Source organism: Lates calcarifer, linkage group LG9 (assembly GCF_001640805.2).
Source record: "Lates calcarifer isolate ASB-BC8 linkage group LG9, TLL_Latcal_v3, whole genome shotgun sequence".
Classification (NCBI taxonomy): Eukaryota; Metazoa; Chordata; class Actinopteri; family Centropomidae; genus Lates; species Lates calcarifer.
Window position 1 is genome coordinate 1,264,328 of NC_066841.1, and position 17,984 is coordinate 1,282,311.

The 17,984-nt window shown below is 45.0% G+C and overlaps 2 protein-coding genes and 1 long non-coding RNA gene across 3 annotated transcripts; 1 reads left to right on the forward strand and 2 right to left on the reverse strand.

The window, feature by feature from the left end:
• Positions 1–7: 7 nt before the first annotated feature.
• LOC127142783 (uncharacterized) lies at positions 8–11,014 on the reverse strand. Its single transcript, XR_007813838.1, has 3 exons — positions 10,764–11,014; positions 10,525–10,582; positions 8–2,943 (listed from the first exon to the last, which is right to left on the reverse strand). It is a non-coding gene; the product is annotated as an uncharacterized LOC127142783 (long non-coding RNA).
• ankrd34ba (ankyrin repeat domain 34Ba) lies at positions 7,355–10,654 on the forward strand. The gene has a single exon (XM_018697382.2). The coding sequence runs from the start codon at positions 7,588–7,590 to the stop codon at positions 9,214–9,216; it is 1,629 nt and encodes a 542-aa protein (XP_018552898.1). The 5' UTR covers positions 7,355–7,587; the 3' UTR covers positions 9,217–10,654.
• Positions 11,015–11,220: 206 nt separating the features above from the next.
• oclna (occludin a) lies at positions 11,221–17,871 on the reverse strand. Its single transcript, XM_018697365.2, has 9 exons — positions 17,752–17,871; positions 17,156–17,244; positions 16,296–16,965; positions 16,043–16,210; positions 14,302–14,429; positions 12,513–12,692; positions 12,182–12,353; positions 12,044–12,085; positions 11,221–11,956 (listed from the first exon to the last, which is right to left on the reverse strand). The coding sequence occupies exons 2-9, from the start codon at positions 17,203–17,205 to the stop codon at positions 11,858–11,860; spliced, it is 1,509 nt and encodes a 502-aa protein (XP_018552881.1). The 5' UTR covers positions 17,206–17,244; positions 17,752–17,871; the 3' UTR covers positions 11,221–11,857.
• Between the last annotated feature and the right edge of the window lie 113 nt (positions 17,872–17,984).

Below are 17,984 nucleotides of genomic sequence, written 5' to 3' on the forward strand. Positions count from 1 at the left end.
CCAGGAAGTCCGTCTGTAAACATCTACACCCGCGGGTTTGTGTTCGCTTTGATTCGTCAGTTCACTTCCACAGCTGCTCTGCTCTCTCCTCATCCTCTCTTTGACTCTTCAGGATCAGAACCGGTTCAGGGTTGAAATCGCTCTGAACGGTTCTGAACAGTGTAGGTGCACCGAGTGAAGAAAGAGGAAGACTCCATGATGTTGAGACGTTGGAGCCCAGAGGTCAAAGGTCACTTGAGTGTGAATCTGCTTCGAGGGAATTTCTTCGGACTTAAAGATGAACTGGTTCGATTTTGAAGGTCAGAGGTCAAAGGTCACTGTGACTGCACAGAACACATTTTGAAGAATTCACATGCTACATAACTACAACAGGAGGAGGAGCTTTAGACTGTTCCTAGTCTTTAAGAGGACAGTCACATCCTCATCCACCCTGTACCAACACTAACCCTAACCCATTATAACCCAAACCCTAAAACCAAGTCTTAACTCTCAAACAGCCGTGTGGAGAGAGGCCAGAACGTCTTCACACTAAAGCTCTAAAACTCAGCGTGGTCCTCACAAAGATAGCTACACGGTGCACACACACACTCACACACACACTCATGCTTGAGAGGTGGACAAAAGCAGAAGTTTCTATTTCTGTGAGATGGTGATATGCTTCAGAGGATGGTGTTTGTTTAGAAACTCTCATTCTGCCTGAAAGAACAAACAGATGTTACAGTGCTTTAGTAGACAGTGTGTGTGTGTGTGTGTGTGTGTGTGTGTGCTGTGGCTGATTGGAGGAAGTTGTGCAGCAGGGGAGGGAGGGGTGAGGGGCGGGGGGAGTGTTCCTGTGACCTCCACCTCTCCACCCGCCCTACAGTCACGGGGTCAGGTCAAGGTCCAGCTGTGGTCACGGTCCGAAGGCTGTGAACATCGTGCAACGGAGAACACACTTCCACACCGATGAACAGCATCAAAAGACACAATATAACACACAGACGATGCCAGTCTAATCTGTTAGGCAGCTTAGTATCAGTTTACTGTGATGAAGTCTAACCCTGCTCTACTCTGCACTGACCTGTTGAGATTTTATTTTACAGTGTGACGTGACAAAGACACACACACACACTGCGTTTAAAACACACACTCACTCTCGGAGTTGAAGCCAGAGTGCATCTTTCTCGGTGCCGCCCACATCAGCAGGCTCTCGGAGAATAATCAAACCCACGCTGGTGCAGATCGGTGCCCGCTGGGATGTTAAAACAGGACGGGCCCGGTGGGGGACCACGCGTCAGCTCCTGACCCACCATGATCCTGAAACACGTTCAGATGCACATGAAGCCCGCTGAGGGAAAGACTCGGAGCCACAGAACAGCAGAGACACAGATCGTATATTTGAGAAGTTTGATCCAGCAGATCTTCATCGTCTGATGTCTAACAGCAGACTGAATCCTGTAACATCAGTTTTACAAACTGTGGTGGCCACGCTCCGGTGAAGAGGAGCAGACTGGAGCTGTGCATTCTGGGAAAATGTTGGATTTAAAGATTGTTTTCACCCTAAAGACAAACTTTTTGATGGCGCTGGATTAAAAGATTAAAAACCAAAAACGCCGACCTGACTCTTCCTTTACCGTGGCAGCAAATGAAAAGTCTGAGGCATCATGAGAGTCAACAGAAATCATCCTTTAAACAGGAGCGTCTGTTTATGCCACACTGAGATATTTCACAGGATACGTGAAAACTGTGACCTGAGGTTTTGATTTGTGCACAGGGTTCGGTTCAATCACAGAAACGCCGCTCTCTGCCAGGCTGCTGGCACCGGACCTATGTAATCCAGAGTTTTGGAGGTAAACAGGCGACTCTAAAGTCTTGGTGAACCAAAGCCATTAACTACTGAGGTAGATTAACCTCATCCTGTCGCATCTTATCAAGTTCCAGAGCATTAAAGGCCACATCTGACCCGCACGTCCACAGGCAAACAGTGGCAATGCTGACAAATGAAAAAGTCTCATTGCAGCTTAATATGATGAGCGGAGCTGCACAGAGAGAGAAACAATCCCTGTGAGGTTAAAGGAGAGGGCAAGGACACGCACACAGTGCATCACAGCCGGGCATCAGACTCACGCTGCTCACTTCCAACAGCCCGGAGCACAGCGCAGTGCAGCGCGGCGCGGCACGGCTCGGCACGGCTCGGACTGAGAGTCTTTTCTCTTGTTTTTCCTTCAGTAAAGATCCAGTATTTAACAACCTTATATAAATATGACAAACATGTTGGCGTCTGTTGTTTATATAAAAGGTAGAAAAGTGTTTGTTGAGCTGTCTCCTCTTAAAAATGACTTTCAACAAACACACACAAAGGAAAAACAAAGAGAAGGGGAAAAGTTGGGTTTTAATCTGTCGTCGTTTTATGTGATAACGAGCAGTGACAGTGACAGTGACAGTGGGTGGTGGGTGGTCCTGGGTGGGGACATAAGGGGCTTTAATAACAGCGCTCTCATCTGTAGATATATCCAGCGAAGGATTAAAGAGGATTACTATGACTGTGCGCCTGCTACACATAAATCACCAAACACTACTGATCATCATCTGCTCTGTCTGTGTGATGAACATATACTGCTCAGAGTTTATTTTATCAAACGCAGCAGATCTCTTTGCACACTAAATGCACAGCTGCCTCTGCATCTCTGCTCTGTGTTGTTTTGGGAGAGCACCTATGTGGAACCAGGCAAATGGCAGAGGAGACCCACAACCCCCCCACAACACCGCAGTGCTGTGGTCCAGTGGTCTGCACATAAAGCTGTGGTTATTTATCTGAGTGATGTGTTTTCCTACCGCCTCCCACCTCAGGCCTGTTGCTGCAGGTGACGTCCCGTCCAGGGATGATGGCGGCCGGCTGAGGCTAATCAACACATCGGCAGAGAAGAGCAGAGCGTTTCCCCTCATGCATTGTCTGGAAAATCCCTAAACACAAGAGGATACAACACCAGTTCATGGATCAGGATTCAGACACATGTAGGTTTCTCATTGCGAGTTTTCAGACGAAGAACTGCAGCTGAGACGCGTCACGTGTTGGGATTAATCTACAGAAATGATCAGCTCATCTTCACAAAGCATTTTAATGACTCTCAGCTCAGAGAGCAGCTGAAGGAGGTGGTGGAGACTGAAACAGAGCTAGAAAAGATTTAAAATCATCAGTGAGACACAAACACATCTCCACATGAATCCTCGTGTTGCTCTGTAACTGCTGGATGTGCAAATAAACAGCTGTTTACCAACATCTCACCTTATAGAGTGATTATACAACAAGGTGCAGGTTCAAATAAACAAAACATAGGCAGAATATTTCAGGGTTAGGGTTAGTGATGTTGATATGTGACAAGACACACCTGTAAACACTGTCAGCTACCATCCCACTCTGTTATGGGAAATCTCTTCTCTCAGCCAAAGCAGAGCGTCAGTTTTAGACCTGCAGTTCAGAGCGCTGCATGGTGCTTATGTATACAGAAAAAATCTCCAAATAAAAAACTCAAAAGTGTGTTCTTTCCCTAAGAGGGCAATCAAGCAGGTGCCTGGTTAGTCATGATGGCTAAACATACAGTCCCGTGGGTGTCTCCTGTTTCCAGCTGAGAGTACTTGTTCACAGTGGTGAGAAAGTGCAGGTAATGGCTGCCTGCTCTGCTGCTGTGCATCACATTCAGGACTCAAACACCGAGCACAGCTGAACCACAGAGGCTTCTTTACTGAAACACAGGCCTGACACAATAACGGTCTTTGTCAATGTTGCAAACAAAACGAAGCAGATTCTTCCAAATAAAACAAAACCTTGAATGTTGAACAAAATAAAACCTTGACGAGACAATGTAACATAGACGACCCATCTCCTCTGACCGCACTTCAGCTTCCACCAAACCTTTCACACAGGAGTTACACACATCTGTTCCTGGTTCCCATCATGAGCTGCTGAGGATGGTTTTAGCTTTGCAGGTAAGAACTGGACAAAGGATCATAAACGCTGTTAAGGCTCGTCCTGAGGAGAGCATGAAAAGTCTGAGCCACAGTCCATCCAATAACTGTTGAGATATTTCAGTGTGGACCAAAGTGGCCGTGCTCATCACAAAAGTTCCAAATGTGTTTCCTTGAAGAGAATGACATGGTAGTTTGTTGTCTCCTGGGTTTAATCCAAACTATCAGATATCAAGGTGATTACATGTTTTAAAAAAAACACTGTCAGATGTTGCCATCTTGTGGCGGAGTTAGGAACTGCGCTGTGAACTCACAGGTGTTTCTATGGCTACAGCAAAGTGATGGAGACCCTGTACCGCTGTCTGGACAGTTAACAGCCGGGTTAACGATGGTCAGGGCAGATTTAATGAGCACTCTGTAAAAGTCTTATTTCATATTAAATATATTCACACAAGTTTGTCATGTGAAGAGCAACAAACTGGAATAAACTGGTTTCTTTTTCTTCTTCCTCCGTCTTCGGTCTCTGTATCTTATGTTTTCATACATTAAGCCACATCGGCAATAAAGAAGCACACTCACATTTATCTATATTACAGTATAAGCTCCATCCTGTGCATGCAAAGTATATGCACAGGCTCTTATTCTCGCACAGGTGCGTACACACTCCCACACAGACACAAAGAACAGTTCTTCTAGCACAATTACAACATGTGCCGTCATTCGGCCTCCTTGATGGTTGTCATGGAGATGTCATTGATAAGGTGGACAAAATAATTTTTTCCTTTCTGCACACAACTAAAGAAAGTGCTGCGAGGCTGTTTCACCATTAATGGGCTTTTCGCTGAATCAGACCTCATTTAATGAAAAGACAAATCAGACATGCTGTGGCGCTGGGTTGCTATAGTGCTTCACCTTGCGTGTTCATCTCTGTCAACCTTTCCTGTTCTCCCTCCCTCTCTCTCTCTCTCAGTAACTCTCCTGAGCTCTGCTGCTGCTGCTGCTGCTGCTGCTGCTGCTGCGATGGATTAACCATTTCTTAGACGTGCCTGACAACAAGCCTGTGTCCCTCTCTCTCTCTCATCATGTACTTTGTCCAAGGAGCAAACACAATCTGAGAAACCTTGACTGCTGTCTCCTCTGGCTCGCACACACACATAAACTCAGCACTGCCTGGTCACAGAGGACGTCAGTCGCAGCTCTGCTACAAGAGAGTAAATGTCTGCGAGAGAGGACTAATCCTGACCGAAGGCTGGTGAGTACAGCCGGTTAAATTATTATCAGCAATTCCTCACAAAGTTTGCAACTTGATTTTGCCATAATCTGACCTCTTGACAGAATCTGGTCGATAACTCTGAAGGAAGCTGAACGTATGGATGATGTTAAGCTTTGTGGTGGATGAAGATATAATAATTTTTCCCTGTTGCGTAACGCTGTATTCAGTCAGTTCTGACTAAAATGTGCTCATCATGTGCTTCGAGAGCAGCTCTAACATGTGCACACCATGAACACGCACACAGTGGTTGTTAGCGGGCTCTTGTAAAGGACGAGGGTCAGGTGAAGTGGAGTTTTCTACCCTCGATCGGCAACAGTCTGCAGGCAGGGTGGAAACAAAACACTGCAACATACTGCACAATATACACATGTAGTGTACACACAGAGCAGTCTTTAGTATTAGGACGCTGGTTTGAAGGGAAACTGTCAGACTGTCAGCTTCAATCTGACGGTGTTAACATCCACATCTGTGTCCACTACAGTGTAGGAGATGTAGCAGGAATTCTGACCAAGTACAGTTGAATGATCAGCTGTTCAAATGATTCTTGGAGAGGAGTGTTTACTTCATGCACAAAAGAGCGGTGATAGAAAAGTCTAGAGCTGAATCGAGGTGTGAAATTTGCATAAAGTCTGTTGCTTTTCCCAACATGACGACACAGAAATGTCAAAACCAGTGAAGCTAAAAAATCAGAATGAAGCCAAAATGTTAGAAAGTACAAGTACATGTGTACAATTCTGAGGTACATGTACTTTACTTGCTTAATTTAATCTAATTAAGAGGGAATAACCAACCAACTATACTGCATTAGAGATATTATATATAACAACATAACTGACATCATAGTGGCCACTTTAACTTCTATACTTTAAGTGTATTTTGCTGATAATGCTTTTTTGAATGCAGACTGAGTTCTGTTTAATTAAAGATGTGAATGTTCCTCTGCTACTGTTTGGATTCTGCTGTCAAAGATTTACTGTAAAGAAGTGATGAGTTTAATAAGGAGATCACAGACGAAGGATCAGAACTTGCTAAAGTGACTAAAACCAAAGGTCTGATGTGATTTGGTTCTGCACAAAGAGACTACAGCCATGCTAGCAACTCTTTAGCTTTAGCTTTAACATTCATCACAGCGACAAGACTAAATCAAGATAATTAGTGTTCCCCATCTTAGCTTGGTTTGTTAGCATGCTAATATCATTGGCTAAAAATCAAAGTACTGATCTGATGATGGGGCTGCATGAACAGTCAGAGAATCACCAAAGCAAAACAAAGTCATTACAATTCATCCTGAGGGGAACATGAACGTCTGAAACTGTCAACATACTTCACTAAAAACCACAAATCTTAACCTCATGTGGTGGCGCTAGAGGAAAGGTCAGAGGATTACCAAAGTGACTAGGATTCATCCTCTGGGGAACATCAACATCTGTATACAAATACAAATCCATCCAATAGCTGTAAGAAATCTACCATCATGAGAAGAACATGCGTCCATAGCGTTCAAGATATCGTCCAGTAAGAACCTGCAGACTGAACTGTGCTCAGCGATGGAGAGAGGAACCTGCTGACCAAAAAAAGAAAAGGCCTAACTGAAGGCACACCACCTCCACCTCATCTGTTAAACATGGTGCAGGTGGTGTTTTGTCTCGGACATGAGTGTCTGCCAGCAGAAAAGAGCTCAGTAATGTTGAGTGATGACGTGACGCTGACGGCAGCAGCAGGATGAAGCAGAAAACAGAAAACACTGTTTGTCTGCTTGTTGTAGAGCATCTAAACTGATCCTGAGGACACTTCTACAGACACACAGCGGAGAGATTTCACTGTATTTACATGTTTAAAGGGGCATTACACAGATTTTACTCTGTTTTTGTCTTTAAATATGAGCTGAAGTTTATTTTCATTTAGTCACTTATGACTGGTCTTTGGGTGTTGGGTGTGTCTACAGGCAAACAAACGCACTTCTTCCCTTTCTAGATGTAAATCCTCGCTGTGTTGGAGTTTAGCAGTCTGTGACTCACACAGGAAAATTTTATGTTACTGCCTGAGATATTGGTAACTGCCACCTTATCTGCCTTAACACAGAGAACCAAGGACAAACAGCACAAAGGCTGATAGAAAGTGGCTGCGTCTGCTGGTGCTGCAGAGGACAAGTGCATGAAAAAGGACTGTTGAATGGATCTGCAACAATAAAAGACAAGAATTCTATATGTTCTGCCTTTCAAATCCCCAAACTACAGAGTATATCTCATCAGTTTGAAAGTAAGCAGGGATTTAACATCAACCTTAAATTACTTGTGTATAATTCACTAAAAGTGTTGTGTTGTTTTCCACAGAGCTACATCTACGACATCTCCACAGGACTGAGAGTGATGGAGGGAGAGGGCTGTAACTCCGGGGTAGCGATGGATTCAGGTAACCCCTTACTAAAAGCAGTCTTCCTCCGTCGCCTGCGACTCACGCGTCTGCTCCTGGAGGGGGGGGCTTACATCAATGAGAGCGACAGCCAAGGCCAGACGCCCCTGATGGTGGCCTGCAGGACCCAGCACAGTGACGCCCAGAGCGCCAGCCGGGTCAAGCTGGTCCAGTTCCTCCTGGAGAAAGGAGCGGACCCCGACATCCAGGACAAGGAGGGTCGCTCTGCGCTGATGCACGCCTGCCGGGAGCAGGCCGGGTCTGAGGTGGTGTCCCTGCTCCTGGCCAGCGGGGCGGACATTAGCCTGGAGGATCAGTCCGGGACGTCAGCGCTGGTCTACGCCGTCATGGCTGGAGACTGGAAGGTCCTGAAGCTGCTGCTTGACACTTGCAAAGCCAAGGGGAAGGAGGTGATCATCATAACCACTGACAAATTCCCATGTGGGAAACTGCAGGCCAAGCAGTACCTCAGCATGCCCCCCCTCGGTCCTCTTGATCAGACGGACAAAGTAACATCAGCAGCTCCTGCATCTCCCTCTGAAATTCAGCTCATCACCTCCCCCCAGTGCACCTCCTCCTCCCTGTGTCCCCCAAGGCCCGTCTTCTCCTTTAAAGAAGGCCAGTCCTGTGGTGTAAGCTCCCATCCCTGCTCCCCTTCACGGTATCGAGGGCTCGGCCAAGTGGCGACAAACGGACTCCTGAGGTTGAACTCCGAGCCCTGGTTAAAGATCCCGGCTTCTCTGCTCGCCCAGCAGCCTCACGCAGCCTCGTCTTCACAAAACGGCCCAGACTTGAACCAAACCGAGGACCTCTCTTTTAGAGTTCCCAAACTGGACGGGGACACAAATTCTGACAACTTCAAATGGTATGAAGGAAGACTGGCGAGGGATAAAGGAGTAGGAGACGCCAAGAATGATTGTGCCCAACACGCAGGACAAAAGATATCTTTACCAGGTCTCCTATCTTCCCACTCTGCCTCACACCCTAACCTCCACTCTGAAAACCTCGGAGCAGATACTGTCCCCCCCTCTTCCTCCTCCTCCTCCTCCCTGTCCGCCGGCAAAAACCACAGCACTCCACTTCACAGCATGGCCTCGTCAAGCCTCCATAGCATCATCCAGAGGCGCAAGCTCGGTGCAGACATCTACAGCTCCGACCCCCAGCTCGCCGTAGACATCCAAAATCTCCCTGAAGAGCAGAGAACAAAAGATCCAACAGAGGGTAAGAGGCTGGCGCCGTTACGCTGCTCCAGCACGCTGGGCTCCAGGGAGTCCTCGTCGACCTCGGGCCCGAGCAGGAGAGTGCTGTCTGGGTTCGAGCGCAGAGGGTCTGGCGCCTACTTGTTGGACCACAGCTCCCAGGCCAGGCCGAGGTCTCTGCCACCTCTGACCCTCAACTCAGCCAACGCTCCTGTCCTCAACGTTTACAACTGTGGCTCCGGTGCCGCCGGTGGTTTCTGTGAGAGAGAGTTTGGCCTAAAAAGTTTCCTTCCCTCTGCTCCTCCTGGACACCCCAAAGAAATGACCAGGAGGATGCTGCTGCGGAGACACTCGATGCAGACCGAACAGTTCAAAACCACAGCCTGAAGCTCCGCTCATCAGTGTGTTTAATGTAAAGTGTGTTGTCATGTGATGTAGTCTGTGCAGTGGAAGTCAGTGAGGGAAACCAAAGAGGATAAAAAAACAAAAAATCCCAATGGATGTAACAACATGCTGTAGTTGCCTCCCTCTGCCTCAGTGTGCTGTGTGTTGTCACTGTGCACGTAGCTTCAGTCTGCAGCTTCTATGTGTAACTCTTCCTTAAAGGATATTTTTTGCCAAAGGAGGACAAGAGTGCAAACTGAAAACACATCTAAACACGTTTCATCTTAAAAACTGAACGTTTGATCAAACAGCTGCCACATAGAGCAGGTTCACAGCAACATTAGCATCGACTTGTTGTCGTGTTTCTGGCCTCACGGTGCATGTTAATCTCCTTTCAGCTCAGTTTGATCTTCGCTAACTTCTGAAAAAAAATACCTGGATCTCCACAGTGTTCACCAGCTAGCTGCTAACTGTGCCTGTTGTCTGTTGAGTGTTAAAAAGGCAGCACACATGAGGTTTAGCAGGGACGTCTTTCTGAAGCTCAGAGTAGATGAAAGTGAGATTTAAAGGTTCAAAACTGAAACTAAAAAAGAAGCTAAAAACAAATCACAGAGAGCAAAGAGAAGTAAATCTCTGGATCTGTTGCTACAAGCTACAATGTTCACATTACACACAGCTGTTTGATTAGTGTAGCTTTAACCTGCAGTCTTGTTTCTGGCACCTGCATGTAAATCCAATATTCACTCTTCTCCTTAATCTCAGTTTTGGCTCCTGAGAAAAAGATGTGAAGCTGCTAAATGTTTGAATTTCTTGATCAGCTGGACACAGGGTCCAAAACAAAACAACATGAACTATAATTTTCATTCTAGTCATCTGATCCTGTCCTGTGGGGACTCCAGAAAGCAGGTGTAGTGGAAACTCGTCCTGCTGACGTTGATCTCTGTCCTCACATCACACATTGTGGATTTATCCTCAGAATAAACTCTTGACAACACTGTGACTGTGTGGACACCAGACAGCTGCCTGACGATGACTGGACTTCAGCTGGAAACAGTTTAAAAACTGGACTACATGTGGTTTAAAAGTGTGTTTCTGAACAGAGGCTGCATATCGTCTGAACTCGCTTTAACAGCATCTCAGTTACTGCATTTGTCATTAAATGCTGCTGAACCATGATTTTTAAATGAAAAATAAAGACGTCCAAAAACGTATTTCCAGTTTTAATTGTGCTAATCACTGAAATAACGTGTGTGTTCCTGTGTCAGAGCATTAGGCTTCAATCACTGGTTTATAAATAACTTTCTGTCTTACCTGTTTGATCTTTCTCCATCTCCTGCTGCAGCAGCACTTTGTCCTCGTCAGGTTACAGCTGAAAAACAGCAGGATTCATCCGTTTAGGAAATGAAAGTCTGCTGTGTAACACTGAATAAAATGTGTTGACTCTCTGACTCTTCTCTCCAGCTCAGGCTCTTTCATTGCTGCAGGTTTTTATTTTAAGATAATATTTCTTGCTCCACTGAATTAAAATGGAGGCTCTGATCTTTATTTACCTGTTGCCATGGTGAACTGTAGTAAGGAGCTCCATTCATATCCATTGTTTCTTATTCACCTCACACACAGTTAACTCAGCGTGAACACACTCAGACACTCAGCTGCTCTGGAAACAAAATCTCAGGTTTTAGTCAAGTCAGAGTTTAATAAACCTGCTCTCTGGAACAGGCTCCTGTGGAGAAACAAAAGTTTAACTCAAAATGTTTTGTGTGAATCCTGGAGGCCTGACAAACATGTGACCTGCATTTCCTTCCCCCCCCCCTCTTCTTCTCTGCTTTTATTGGTGCATTACTGCCACCTCTCAGAGGAACAGTGTGAGCCTATTGGCAGGAAAAGGAACTGCATCCAACACTTCAAAACTTTAAAAGATAACTGGTATTTTTTTGATTTTCCAATGTTTTTGGATGCGAGTCTCTTATATATCTGTGAAAAGCATAAGAACAGACGTTCACTGTGTAACAACAGCAACAAAAAATGTTTAATAAATGAATTTATTCTCATAAAAACATCACCGTAAAAGTACATCACTATGCATTAAACATGCATGATTCATTTAAAAATGTCTGTATGAAACACACATGAAATTACTTCCTTAAACAGCTAGAGACAATAAAAACATTTCCCACTTATTTACATGTTAATGTTGCAGATTTAAAAAAGAGAACGGATTAAAAACGAGGATTAAAAGAGTAAGAGCCATAAAAAACAAACAGGGATTATGTATCAATTTGTATTACTATTATTTAACAGTCTAGTAGGAGAACATCTCTACTACACAATTATATTCAGATCACATTGGGTAAAATAAATACATGTAACAGTATCTATGTCAGGTGATACTTATAATACAAACAATGGTTTAATACACGACACAGTATTGGTGTTCTGTTCTTCCAAAGTACAAACAATATTTAAGAGAGTTTCACCAGCTATCAGCTCAGACAGACTTCGGTAGCTTGTGTTCGATGTTGACCAGTGCAGCTCCGTCCTCTACGATCTGCTGTGGTCAGAGTCCCCACCCCGGCAGTGCCAAACCCAGTTTTAGTCCCCTCTGTCCCGTCTAGGACAGGCACGTAAATCCACCCAGATTTGTTCAGGCCCTGCGGTCGAAATCGCTGACCATCTTCTTGATGTGGTTCAGTTTGGACTTCAGATATTTACACCGGCGCTTCTTCACCTGATAATCTGCAGACTGTGGGAACGAAGGGAGGCGTGTTAGAAAAAATAATGATATTAGTTAAAGGACTGTGTGGATCCTGAAGTTTTTAGATCCGTTTACCTTTTTAATGTTCTTTATCCTGTTGTACTCATCCAAAGCATCCTGTTAAAGAGCACAGCAACGATTTATCAGACACAAACCAACACAATCTGAATTAAAAGATGATGTTCAGTTCAGGTGGTTCCTGTAAACTCTCACCAGGTACTGTGGGCTTCCCTCCTCCAGCTCGTCCAGCTCTCTGTCCACCTCGGACAGATCCTTGTTGATGGCGTCCAGCTCTGCCTGCAGGTCCTTGTACTCCAGGTGGTCGCGGTCAAACTCGCGCTTGTAGTCGTTGCGCTCCTGCTCGTTTACTATCGGAGGAAATTCACTGAAGAAGACAACGAAGGGGGAAGAGTTTCTTGAGAACATTTTGCACAATGCAAACATTTAAGATTCTTGCACTCATTTCTAAAAAGTTCTTGATACAAGTTGTTGTGTGAACTTCCACCGCTGACTGCTCTGCATCAGCAGCTGAACATCTTCATACCTGTCGAAGTCGTTGTCGTCCAGCTCGTCTCCTGAGGAGTTGTAGTCGGTGTCGTAGTCCTGTCCGTCAGCGCGACGAGGTCGGCGTCTCTTCTTGGGCCGTCCAGCCGAGCTGGGCACGTCTGAGTTACTGCTGTAAGGAGCGGAGTTCTGCACAGGAGCGTCGTGTTCCACTGGAGGCCTGTGGGACGAAGGACAAATACAGAGCTTTCATTTTCAGGTTCCTTCATTTCATCGACAGAGACAGCAGCAGAGCCACAGAGTCTGTTGTTTGACCAGGTGGAGATGATGATAAATCCATGTCAAACATCAGATTCAGATTCACTGCTCTTCAGTAACTTTCCTTTGACGTAGGAGGAAGTAAATTACAGCCTGATTTCTCATCTGGCATTTAACTCGGATGAGTAAACAGGTCAACAGTGACTTCCTGTTACCTTCAGGTATGTGCAGTGTCTCTCTCGTTTCCTCATCAGCACAAACATTTCTCACATAGTTTCAGTGTTGGAGGAGGAGGATGTGACTCATGATGCATTATGAATTTAAACAGCTGCTATTTAGATTAAAGCTGAAACAAGTGGCTGAAGAACTGATATTCTGCTGCGACTGCAGGTCGTTTTTTAAGCAAAAAGAGAATTTGCTGCCTCATTTTGTCTTACGGGAGATTTAACTGAATCTCTTTGGGTTTTAGACAGAACAAGGTATTTAAAGACATCACCTTGAGCTTCAGGAAATTAATCAACAACCAAAATAATCATTAGTTCCAGTCCTGCTTTAGATTTAAATCCACATTGCACAGTAAAGAAAAGCTGGTTTTCAGTGTCTTCACCCCAGCAAAGTGACTAAATAAAATCTATAACGCAAACAAAGTGTCGTTTTTCAGTGTGCTGTTGCTCAGGAAAAACATTTTGCTGTCTCTGTCTGAAGTTTAACATCTAAAGTCACACATACGCAGCAGTGTGTGATAACAGCACTGGTGTCTTCTGGGTGTTTTCGCTGAATATCCTTATTGCAGTGAAAAGAGAAAACAACATCACAGCAACAAGTTGCAGCAGGTTTTCAGAGAGCAGCAGTGTGAAGAAAACCAGCCCGAGCCGTCAGTATGTCACTGACCGTCTGACTGGGTGTGGTCTGTCCACCTGCTGAAATTTACCTGGATTCTCTTTTATAGAAAACTGAGCTGCTGTTAAACTCACTCTGACTCTGAAAGTAACTAAGTACATTTACTCAAAGACTTGTACTTGAGTACATCTCTGAGGTACTTTTTGCTTTTGTGCTTTTTTCTGATAACACTTCTGTACTTTTATTTATAAGGTAGTAGTTCTATATTGTGCTACTGTTACCCAGTGGTGGAAAGTAACTAGATACATTTACTCCTGTACTGTACTCAGGTACACTTTTGAGATACTTGGACTTAACTTGTATCCCCTTTTTCTCCTACTTATAATAAAAAATGCTTAAAATAAAATCAAGAAATAAAAAACAATTTGTTATTATAGATTATTAAGATTTACCAGCTGCAACATTAAAGTGATGTGTACATTAATTCATCAATAATTACAATACATTAATATATTATACATTATTCTGGGACATTCTGCATCATGAATACTTTTACTTCTGGTATTTTCAGTATATTTTGATGCCAATACTCGATCTCAGTTCTTCCTCCACGGTGTGACTCTCTTTATACTGCCCTCTGCAGGTCACTGGCACACACTGCATTAAACACACACCCTGTTATCAGTGCTGTTGTTTAGCACAGTGCGCTCCCTCTCTGTCAGTGTACTCACTGTGGGGAGTAGTCGAACGGGGGTTTGTCGTAGTTGCTCTCGTCGTCCAGGTAAGTCCTGGAGCTTCTCAGCTTCTCAGGGTAGTCTGACATTGGGAGCTCCTCAGGGACGACGGACACATTGTTCACCTTCAGGAGGAAAACAATTACACACGTTAGCAACATAACTAAACAATACATATCTACATCACAGCCTGACAGCGCTGAACTGCACCAGAGCTGTGAGGATTAGTCCATTAATCAAACGACAAAAAGACATTTTTAAGCAAACATAGTTCCTGCAAATCAAACATGACGATTTGATGCTTTGCCATTGATTAGAACTGACACTTTTCACCATTTCCTGATGTTTTATTGATCAAACAACTGAAAATAATCATTAGCTGCAGCTCTAACTACTGAAAATCTACATTTAAAAAGTAAGGGACCATTTGACAGGTGGCTTCCTCCAACAGACACAGCTCTGGTATGATCAGCCTGCATGGACTTGTCCTCTGAAAATATGTGACACAGCTGAGCTACACCCTGCTGCACACCTCCAAAACAACAGTCTACATGTATGTGCTGCAGGTCGCTCTGATCACACCGCCTCAGCGCTTTCAGACGGGTTCCCACAAGCTCCAGTGAAATGGCCTCTGGTTCCCAGTATCATGTTACGGTGTGCTAACTGGTGAGCTTTACGGTTCAGAACACCAGTCCAACCTGTTCTTCCTCTTCCTCTGCAGGAACATGGTCCAGCTGAATGCCATCATGACTTCAGACTATCGACAAAATGACTCACCTACTCATCACTGCTTACTAGGGGGGTATGTCAGGTGTGAGAGTTGTTGCAAAACACCTCTGAAAATAGCCTCAGAAAGAATGATTCATCAAGAAATGTACATTCTGAATTTTAAAAGCCTGACTACACTGAGAGGGAGAAGTCCAGGTTTTTACTGCTGGAGTTTTCCCAGCTTTATGACATGTCTGCATGAGGTTGAAACTGTCACCCGTGAACACGCCACACCTTGAAACCAAGCAGGCAAACGACAAAGCAGGAGCTTGTTGCACCAAATTTCCCCTCCCCCTCCGACAGACAAGTGACTCCGACCAAACCGGTTGTACGACATCAGCTGACACACAAACACACACACATCCACTGCTGTGCTTCAAGGACATTTGTATCTGACGAAGGCTCAAAGGATCAGCTATGTTAGCTTCTCTTGATTTTACTTCTACACAGTATCAGTTCACTGAGGGAACACGATTTGTTTTGTCTGAAGTTTACTGTCGCATACAACCAAGAAAAGCAAAATCCTCACATGTGAGGAGCTTCAATTATATTCCAATAAACAGGTGATGATGGATTTCTGTCAGATAACTGATGAATTGTTGTAGCTCTACGACTGTTTTCCAAGGATTTGCTGCTTTTTTTTAATAAACTATAAACTGGATATCACTGGTTTTTGTTGGGCACAGTTGTCACAAGTTTTTTCTGCAGATTAATCCATCATGAAAATAATAATTTAGTCTATAAAATATCATAAAATGGTGGAAAATGTGGCCTCTCGAGTTTCCCACAGTCCAAGGTAAAGTGTTCAGTGTTCAAAAACCCAAAATATTTTGTTCTAAATCATAGAAAAACAGCAAATCCTCACACAGGACGCACAATATGCTGATTATCAAAAGTTGCCAATGACTTTTCTGTCAGTCGACTGATTGTTTCATCCCCAGGCTGAACGGTTCAACACACTGCCACTCACCCACGCCTCTACATCCTGAGGTGGCGCCATCTCGTCGACAACCTTCACTCTCTTCCACAAAATGTTGCTCTTGCCGTAGCTTCTGATCTTCTGCCGAGTTTTCAGAGCAAAGACGAGCATGATGATCAGGGCGATGGCGACCAGGAACCCGAACACCACAGCGATGGCCTGAAATGACAGAGCACGCTCTGGGTTACGAAAAAGAAACGACTCCTCCTGAGCAGGTACAGGAGTCAGATGTGTGTGTGCTCACCTCTTGTGGCTCCACCACACAGTAGTGGTAGAGGTACTGGTTGACGAACACTCCTGAAACCTGTGGTTGTTGGTACTGGGCACACAGGCCGGCAATCTGGTTGGCATAGACGGACCCAGAGGACTGGGCCATGGGGTTCACCGCCATCAAGTACACTATGGAGGCTATTAGCATCAGCAGCGCCAGGATGGCACAGATGATCACCACTGCTAAGTAGAACCTCCTGCTCTCTGATAGGCTCTGGTGGGACACAATGATGATGAAGATGACCAGGCAGGCGATGAAGATGATGGCTGCCATGGCAATGATAAACCCTTTGCCCGATCGGGGGTCGGTGTAGTTCCCTCCGATTCCACCGTAGCCGTAGTTATTTCCAGCTCCGTACGCGCCGCCTCCAAAGGTGCCGTATCCGCCGCCATACGTTCCTCCATAACTTCCTCCATAGCCTCCCCCGTAGCCTCCCCCGTAGCCCCCGATACCCCCAAAGCCAGCCAGGCCTCCCTGAGTGTCCCACGCCAGAGTGGAGGCGACACAAGCAAATATGGCGACGCACAGCACGATGACTATGATGGCCATGATTTTGAGGATGCCCGGTGGAGACGTCCAGCGGTAGAAGTGCTGGAACTCGTCATCTGGGTAGTAAGAGTAGGCCGGCTGCGGGGGGGCGTTACTGTAAAATAAAAGAACATAAACACAGAAATTACATGAGTTTTGTAGTAGAAGACACATAAACTCAATCCAGGAAAAAGTCAAATGGTTGAGGCCTTTCTTTGCTTCCATATTTAAGGTGTTCACATACAGTCTGTTCTGTAGCTCATCAATAAGAGGACGGTTCACTTTATATTCAGAGATAGACTTACTATCCATCTGACTCATAGGGAGGTGGACTCCCGTTGGGCCTGGAGGACATTTCTGCTGAATCCACTGGATGCTGCCCTGAGAAAAGAATCTGCAACAAGATTTCTATCATTAGAACAGATTTATGTGATAACCATGGCTGCAACTAACGATTCATTTACATTATCAAGTAATCTGAGGATTATTTATTTGATTAATAATCACAAATGTCATTTTACTGCAGCAAATTTGTCACTTGTCAAATCAATTAATCGAATGTTTAAGCTTTATTTTGAAATCAGACAAACTGCGTGAGATTAAACGTCCATTTCCAAAGTCAGCCTCTGAAACATCATTTAACTTTCTATCTCATCAGTAAACATATAAACCTACAAATGTTTCTGACTGTGAACACCCGCAACCACCTGAAGCTGTTTTCAACAACCCTGCATGTTTCCTCGGTGTTGTTGCTGCTCAGGAGATAATTGATCTAAAGCGTATCCAACAACACACCTGAGTCTGCTGTAGCTACAGGTAACAAGTCATTAGAGATTTAAACCCAGCGAGTCGCAGGTGTTCCTGCTCCTGATCCCACAAAAAGTGAAGCCGACACACTCACCTGTCGCTGCGCGCGAGTCCTCTCCGCTCTGCCTCACCTGAAATGTTTCACCTGAAACTGCTGCCGCTGATAAAAACAATCCAGGCCACACCTAGACGAGCTCCGCTCTCGGTTAACAAAGCCCCGCCCCCAAAACCACAGGTGTCACATTACCTAACAAAACAACACCGGAAGTCCTGTCGCGTTCGTGGAAATACTTGGAAATGGTTCAGTTAAGGCTCGAGGGCAGACAC

Bases quoted from the DNA above. Each gene is read 5' to 3' on its own strand.
- ankrd34ba (XM_018697382.2), top strand. From the start codon at position 7,588: ATGGAGGGAGAGGGCTGTAACTCCGGGGTAGCGATGGATTCAGGTAAC.
- oclna (XM_018697365.2), bottom strand. From the start codon at position 17,205: ATGTCCTCCAGGCCCAACGGGAGTCCACCTCCCTATGAGTCAGATGGA. The intron at 16,966-17,155 runs GTAAGTCTATCT...TTTATTTTACAG, and splicing joins CCCTATGAGTCAGATGGATA to TAACGCCCCCCCGCAGCCGG. The intron at 14,430-16,042 runs GTGAGTGGCAGT...TTCCTCCTGAAG, and splicing joins CTCAGGATGTAGAGGCGTGG to GTGAACAATGTGTCCGTCGT.